The sequence below is a fragment of the Lathyrus oleraceus genome, chromosome 1 (assembly GCF_024323335.1).
Source record: "Lathyrus oleraceus cultivar Zhongwan6 chromosome 1, CAAS_Psat_ZW6_1.0, whole genome shotgun sequence".
Classification (NCBI taxonomy): Eukaryota; Viridiplantae; Streptophyta; class Magnoliopsida; order Fabales; family Fabaceae; genus Lathyrus; species Lathyrus oleraceus.
The window spans coordinates 291,568,261-291,577,220 of record NC_066579.1 but is presented as its reverse complement, the minus strand read 5'-3'; the positions used below and the strand labels follow the sequence as shown (position 1 = coordinate 291,577,220).

Below are 8,960 nucleotides of genomic sequence, written 5' to 3'. Positions count from 1 at the left end.
CATATTTATTAATTAATATTTTTTATAGATTAAATTAATAATTAATTGTTTTAATTAATATTTTTAGAAATTAATTATTTAAAATTTTGAAAAGAATTATAAGACCTAGGTCCAATTCATTATTGCATCTATTTCAAGCTTGAGCCCAAGAAGACATTGAGCATTACATTGTTGACCTTTATAAACACTAAAATTATTTATGAAAAAACAATGTGGGACTCTAGTGCAATTGCAAGCTTGTACCGTTTCACCCTCTTCCTTGACTTCATCTTCCAACTGATTCTTACTAAACACAACAATGTTTAAAACTTTTAGACCAAAGAAAAAGAGTCCTATACCCATCGGGAGTAGGAATGAGGCAACGATGTTTAAAATAATGTTGCTATGTTTTTCTATTACCATTTCCCTTAGAATTCAATATGTTTATACAATTCATTTTATTTCTCACATTTGCATCATAAAGTTTCAATTTTTATGAGCTAATTTTTTGGGTTTTCTCTTTTCCTCATCATCTTATTTGATCTTTACCCGATCCATAAAAACAATATAGATTTGGGATTAATCACCTGTTATAGTATGCAGTACAATAATACAACTTTTTTTAGTACTTATTTGGATTCTACGTTATCAGACAAAATAGTAGGTTATATATATGGATTATGTATTTCTTTGCTAGTTTCAGTTCTGCATGTAACATTTTTATTTTGTTAGTATTGAATACTTTGAGTTTTGGTGATTATTTTTTTAGTGGTTCAATGTAGGTGGTTGGTTTTGCTTTATTTGTGATTATGATCTACATTTAATGTAACTTGGGACTGACTAATTTCAATGCGAACTTTCATAGATTTGATTGTTTGAAAGAAGTTTGAGAGAAAACCAACGAGTCAATGGGTTCTAAAAATGCCCCACCGGGCAACAGAACACAGAGGCCTTTGTCGATTTTCGTTGTGCTTGCTCTATGTTATACTTTTTATCTTTTGGGAGCATGCCAAAGAAGTGGTTCCAGAAAGGGAGTCAGTCTTGCATTGAAGGTAAATAAGATGCATACAGACTGCAACATTGTTGTCTTATTCCTGCTCCCGATGGGTATACGTCTCCTTTTCCCTGGCCTAGAAGTTTTAAACATTGTTTGTTTAGTAAGAATAAGTTGGAAAATGAAGTCAAGAAAGGGGTGAAATGGTACAAGCCTGCAATTGCACTAGAGTCCCACATTATTTTTTTCATAAATAACTTTAGTGTTTATAAATATCAACAATGCAATACCCAATGTCTTCTTGGGATCAAGCTTGAAATAGATACAATAATGAATTGGACCTAGGTCCAGTAATTCTTTTCAAAATTTTAAATAATTAATTTTTAAAAATATTAACTAAAACAATTAATTATTAATTTATTCTATAAAAAATATTAATTAATAAATTATCATAGTCATCAATGACATATTATTATAAATTATTTTTTTATCCTAATCATTAATGTCACATATGCAAAAGTGGATGGGGACCACAAATATCCAAAGACTATAAAAATTAAGGAAACAAAATCACTGATTTTGTATGATTTTGTAACATAGAAACCAATTATTTAAAACGCCCAAACTAGGGGACCAAAATGCATTTAAATCTTTTAAATTTAATGAATTTTTTCTCTCTAATTTAACAAAGATACATAAAATTATAACACAATACTTAGTTGATAAGAAATATCATACTATTTGTCAAAAATAGAAAAGAATTAAAAGAATACATTAAATTACAAACATCAAAATAAGTCCTTGTTTTTTTTGTGATCAACAAATTTTCTATTTTTTCTTTTACAAAAATCAATACATTGTATTTTTTTTTCTTTTTTAAAATAAATGAAATTATCATTTCTTCCAAGTTAAGTATTCTATATTGAAAATTTGTAAAATAAATATATTTTTGGACAGTAGCTAATTAATTAAAATAACACTTTTATCTAAACTTTGAACCTAAATTTAACTTTTATATTTGTTTTATATTAAATTTCCAATATAATAATATTATTTTATATCTTCTGCTAATTGGAATAACACATTGGCAACATAAGTCAAACATACTAAATTGATTGTTTGTATTCTCCTATATATAACCTCTACAATCATGTTTGCATCAAAGTTTTGAGATCCTGTATTCCAATTTCAAATTTATACAAAAAAAAAAGTTCAGGGGAATTACAAACATCCACATAAATCAAAACAATGGCTAGTAGTAGTTGGTCTGCAGAAAATGCCACAAAAGCCTATCTCAACACTTTGAAAATGGTGAGTAGTATTCATCAATAATTCTTACTAGTATTCTTCAATTAATATATTTTTCTATTCTTAAAAAAATTTCTGATCTAATTTTTTGTTAATTTTTGAATAGGATCTAAAGATTAAAGAACCATCCATTGCTGAATTTATATCAGCATTAGCAGCTGGAAACAATGCACAGCTAATGGTAGTAGCTTGTGCTGCTGCAGCTGATTTAACAACATTTGCACTAATTGCTGCTGCTAATGAAACTAATGGCAATGTAATATGCATTGTACCTAACAATGAAGATCTACTTGCCTCAAAATATTTCTTAGGAGCATATTCTAATAAAGTGAAGTTTATTATTGGAAAAGAAGTACAAGAATTTGATGTATTAAACAAAGCTGATTTTGTGGTAATTGATTGTAACCTTGTGAACCATGAAGAGATTGTTGAATTAGTACAAATTGGTGATGGTAATAAGCAAAAGGGTGTAAGTGTTATTGGTTATAATGCTTTTAGTTATAAAGGGTCATGGAGATCATGTATATCAAAAACACAATTGCTTCCTATTGGTGAAGGGTTGTTTCTGACAAGATTTGGAGAAAATAATGCTATTACACCTAAATTTGGATCTGGATTGAGAAAGAGTGCTCGAAGTCGCTGGATTGTGAAGGTTGATAAATGCACTGGTGAAGAAAATGTGTATAGAATAAGGATTCCTCAAAGATAATAGATAAAAGCTCAATTATGTATGGTTAATCTGGATGGAAAGAAAATCATGTAGTTAACTAGTTCTCTATTTATATTTTATAGAAAACAAAACATTATATTCATGTTATATATTGTAATGGACAATTAGTCCTATTTGAAAACATTAAATTTTGTTTATATATTCGCAAAAGGCTCATTGCATTGTAAATGGGAGTAGCTTCCGTTTAAACATCTAGACCTCCTAAGAAGAACCACCCCTCTTATAGAAATCTCCTATGAGCCTTATCACTTCCAAGCTTGATTCTTGGAAAAATAGGTTTTCATTCTTGGAGGAAGAGTGGTTCTCATTAATTTGGTGTTTAAATCAATTTTCGATGGTCAAATGTTTTTATGCCAAAGTGTAAGGGAGGTTTAGATGTCCGAGACTTACGCCTTGTAAATCTTGCTCTACTAGGTAAAATGAAGGTGAACGATGATTTATGAGGGAACTAGATTTTGTGGTGACATCCTTTTTGTTAAATAATAGTTTTAGGGTGATGATAAGTGCAAAAATTACTTAAATAGTATTTATTAACTTAATTCACAATAATTAAAATAAAACCTAACTTTATAAAAATGAGATAACACATGTGAAGGAGATTTTTAACATTGTAATCACAAAGTATAAGTAAAAGAACAAAAAAAAAAGCACCAAAATAACAATTAGAGATCTCGCCAAGTGAGAACAAAGCACCTTCAAAAAGATATGCTCCCTAAACGAAGGACATGTTCGATCTAAGCGAGCAATGACAACGCAAGATTTCTTTAGAGCAAACTTACTTAAAAGATTGGTAAGATCTTGAATGCGAGACTTGCAATTGGTCTTGAATATGCCAGACATGATGTGTGATGCATTTTTATCAACTTCTTAATCCCTCGTAATAGTTTCCTGGATCTTGTCAATCCAAGTCTTTTGACTTAAAGACCGATTACTATAACATCCTAATTTTTTATTCCATAAATAATATATTCGATTATATTTAAAATTTTAACATCGTTAATTATTACAAACTAAACATTAAAACTAGCCGCTATAATAATTAATTTATTGATTAATTATCCTTTATTTTTATTATTAATATTATTATTCGATTCGAATATCATTGTTTCATTATACAAACTAAACTTTGAAATTAATATTTAAAATACTTAATTTTAAGTTAATTAATTATCTATATTATTTTTATTATTATTATTATTATTATTATTATTATTATTACTTTTGTTGTTTTTGTTATTATTACTATTATTTGATTTTATTTTATTTGAATATCACTATTTTACTCTACAAACTAATTTTAAATAAAAATAAAATACTAAATAAAATAATCTTAAGTTAATAAATTTATCAAATTATTATTATTATTATTATTATTATTATTATTATTATTATTATTATTTCATTTTATAAAAAATATATATTTTTTATTTTATTTTTCTATTAATATCCTACACGATCTTATGTCATGAAACGTTAGAAAATCAAGCTCTCATACATTTCTCATCAATTATTTTCACAAAGTTATACTAGAACATTTGTGAAAACTATTGATGAAAGACTAGTAAATATTTGATAAACACATATTTACTAGCAAGAGTTGAAAAGTTAGAAGGTATGGACAAAATGAAATACACTTATATTATTTTAATATCTTACAACTAGTATAAATAGGGGTCTTTCCCATCCAATTTTCATTCATTCATTCATAAACCATCTTACTTACCTCTCTATTTATTTCCTCCTCTAGTTTCTTCATATAGCAATATTAGTTTTAGTTGTCAAAGTTCTCACGGTGTTGGTTCATAGTTTTTAGAGTTATTTTGTGGTCAAAATTCTTCTAAAATTTCAAAGGAGTTTTATACGTCAAAGTTCAGCCCAAATCATTTCCATAAGTAACTGATAAGTTGTTATAATGTCCATTTTATTTTAATTATATTATTTATATAAAAATTATTTTAATATTTCTATTTAAATATTTGTTCAGACGTCAAAATATTGAACTTATAAGTCCAAAATAAATTTTACCATTTTAAGTCGTTATAATGCCCAAATATTATTATAAAATTAAAATGTTATTAGGAATATACTCTTGATAATTTTTTAAAACAAACAAATTCAAACGGGGGTATAGTCTAATTTATACTTGAATTTAATAATTATTTAAATAAAGTGGAGATTATTATTAAATATTTTAAAAAATAAATATTTTAAGTTATGACCGATTATGTTTAATTAACTGTAAATTATATTCTAATCATTTTATAAATTTCTTACAATTAAATGGTTATCCTAAATTAGGTTCTGGGCAAAGTTCAGAGAAAACGCTTGTGGACTTTCAACAACGCTAAAAAATAAAAGGTGGAGGCAAGATTTCGTAAATAAGTAAGGAGAGCCTATTCTCGAATAATGATTTTCGCGAATCACTAAGCGAGGTTACGCCAGTCTTAATTATTTATCATAAGAATGATCTATGACAATTTGAGGTTGTATTGTGTTTGCATTGTTTGATTAATTATCTAATTGTTTATTTTATTTATACTTGAATGATTGTGATTGATAGACTAAGAAAATGATCTATTAAGGAGAGAAACAACAACATTATTAGATATTAAGTGTTAGATCCTCAATAAAAGAATGGAAGTTGGGTACATTTAGTAGTTGTATTCGGTTGGGTCCTGGATAAGGAGAGACTTGGTTGATTATGTCCTTTACGGTCCACCCCTCTTACCTGGGAAGTCAACCATACATTATTCATTGAATAAACTGAACTGCTTATATAGAGATAAGGATAATGCCAAGAAGAAATATGACAAGACATTTGATGGATTTGACACTTAAACTAAGCATCTAGATAATAAGTATAACCTGAAAGGTTGATACGATGCTTCCCAAACATTAACTTAATACTTATGGTTGAGATATGCCACAAGAAAATTGAGTGGTTATATAGACTTACATTGAGGAATGTGCAAGTCCACTATCATGCGGTATGGGACGCACAAGGTTGATCGGTCGCCTACAATCCCGACGGGGATTATTATACCTGGATTATGTGAGGGAAAAGATTCCTAGTCCTTATTTTAATGATGTCAAACCTTCCTAGTTGCTCATAACGTGTGCTTTGGATGGTGTCTTCATATCATAAAATGCATTCATCCTCCAACATGCTTAAAGTCTAAGTGAAACATGTTCATGCATATAGGAGCATCTCATTGACTTGAATAATGCACTTGATCATCGTTAGTACCTTAGGTTTATGAAAGAATGGTTTCAAATGATCAAAATACATCTCAAAAACTCATTTTTGACAGTTTAAGAGCTTTGAGTTGACTCATGACTTAGAGCGGTAGAACTGTGAGTCGACTCATGACTTGGAGCGTATGGAGGATGGTGAAACCATTGTCGATATGCAAAAGCGATTTTCTCATCTAATGAATCGGTTAAATGCCCTTGATAGAACTACCCCTAATGATGTTGCTACTAACAAAATCTTAAGATGTCTTAACAGAGATTGGCTACCAAAGGTCACCGTGATTAAGGAAGCCAATGATCTAAGAACATTAGACATGACAACATTGTTTGGTAAGCTTCAAGAGCATGAGCAAGAGATCATGAACCTTGAGAAACATGGGATGAGTCAAAAGAAGGAAAAGAAGGAGAAAGCTAAGGACACTGAAAGGAAGTCTATCACTTTAAAGGCTTCAAGATTTAAGTCATCCACCAATGATACGTGTGAGAGTGAATCAAGTGATGATGATAAAGATTCGAATGAAGACATGGGACTGTTCGTAACGAGGTATAACTGATACCTTAGAAAGAATGAAGTTCAACATTCGGATAAAAATCTTGTCAACTATAGAAGACAATCAAAATCCCCGAATAGAGAGGAAGGTAAGACAACTAAGTTAAAAGGATCATGCTTCAATTGCGGAAAGGCCGGTCAGTATAAGCCGGATTGTCCCTTGTTGAAGAAAGACAAAGGAAGAGACAAACGTCACAACAAATCTAGCAAAGCTAGAAGAGCATACATTGCATGGGAGAGCGATAATGAGTCCTCAAGCGATGATAACTCAAGTGATGAAGAAGAAAATGTCAATCTTTGTCTTACCACTCATCAAAAGAAGAAAAAGAATGTAAGTCATTCTAAATATGATCATGTTGACAAAATGTCTTATTTTGATTTGCAAAATGCCTTTAGTAATTTACACAGTGAGGCCAAGGAAGCTTTTAAACTCTTAGCCTCAAATAAAAAAAATATATGTTATTTAGAAAAGAAGATTTTGATTCTGAAAAGGAATTAGAAACTCTTAAGAAATCTATGATAGAGAGCTACTAAAGGCAAAACTGAAGATGATAACGAATTTTGGTTTAGATGGTCTGGATGTGAAACTTGTCACATTTGGCAAAGAGAGGTTATAACTCTTCAAGCTAAATTAGACAAGGCTTTACAACCTAAAGTTACCTTTGCTATTGATCAATCATATTTTAGAAGTAACATGAATAATCCTTATCAAAATTACACTTATGTGGTAAAGGATCAACTTAGCAAAAGCAACTCTCATCCGAACTTAAATTGTCTATATTGTTGCAAAAGGGGACATACTATTGCTAAATACCGATTTAGGAGATTTTTGGTTCCTAAAGGCATTTTTCAATGGTTTCCCAAATGCAACCCAAGTTTCACTCACACACTAGGACCCAATGAAAATTGGGTACCTCCTTCCCTTGTTTAAATTTGTAGGTGGAATGTCTTGAGGATACGGAGAGAATATGGGTTCTCGATAGTGGATACTCAAGACACATGACGGGTGGCATTTCCTTGTTCTTTGACTTTGTGACTAAGAAGAAAGGGTTTGTAACCTACGATGATAATAACAAGGGAGCTATACTCGGAAAAGGTAGTGTAGGTAATCCCTCTTCTACTACTATCTCAGACGTCCTTTTAGTTAAAGGCCTTAAGCACAATCTCATTAGTATTATACAATTATGTGATAAAGGATATAAAGTATCGTTTTCAAAAGACTGTTGCATGATTGAACATAATGATAAAAATAATGATGTGCTTAAGGGATGGAGGATAAATAATGTATACATGCTTGAGTTGAATGAAGTATCTTTGACTAGCGCTAAATGTCTCATCTTCATGAGTGAAGACTCGTGGCTTTGGCATAGGCGATTAGTGCATGTCAACTTTGACTTTCTAAATAAAGTTATTGCAAAAGATCTAGTAGTTGGTCTTCCCAAAATCAAATTTTCAAAAGATCACTTATGTGATGCGTGCCAAATGAGAAAGCAAACAATGATCTCTTTTAAATCTAAAAATATTGTTTTCATAATGAGACCCCTTGAACTAGAATTAAAATCTAGGTGAAAACTACTATGGTTTTGTTATAGTAGATGACTACTCTAGATTTTGTTGGACCATCTTCTTAGCAAGTAAAAGTGACACTTTTTCAACTTTTGAAAAGTTTGCCAAGATTTCTCAAAACAAATTGAACACTAGCATAGTTACTATCCGAAGTGATCACGGAGGTGAATTTGAAAACCACCTCTTTGAGGAATTTTATGAAACAAACAACATTGATCATAATTTTTCTGCTCCACGAACTCCACAATAAAATGGAGTAGTGGAACGCAAAAACCGAGTTTTAGAAGAGCTTGGAAGGACTATGATCAATGAAAATGGCCTCCCTAAACATTTTTGGACCGATGCCATAAATACAGCTTGTTATGTATTGAATAGGATACTCATGCGTCCTATTCTAAACAAAACTCCTTATGAATTGCTAAAGGGAAGGAAGCCTAATATTTCACATCTTCATGTCTTCGGATGTAAATGCTTTGTAATAAATAATGGTAAAGAAAACCTTGGTAAATTTGATTCAAAAGCCGATGAAGGTATATTTCTCTGATACTCTAAATCTAGTAAAGCATATAGAGTATACAATA

At 30.0% G+C, this 8,960-nt stretch overlaps 1 protein-coding gene across 1 annotated transcript; it reads left to right on the top strand.

Moving 5' to 3' along the window:
- Positions 1 to 2,087: 2,087 nt before the first annotated feature.
- LOC127131056 (uncharacterized) lies at positions 2,088 to 3,152 on the top strand. The gene is made up of 2 exons (XM_051059997.1): positions 2,088 to 2,284; positions 2,388 to 3,152. The coding sequence occupies exons 1-2, from the start codon at positions 2,222 to 2,224 to the stop codon at positions 2,988 to 2,990; spliced, it is 666 nt and encodes a 221-aa protein (XP_050915954.1). The 5' UTR covers positions 2,088 to 2,221; the 3' UTR covers positions 2,991 to 3,152.
- Positions 3,153 to 8,960: the final 5,808 nt, after the last annotated feature.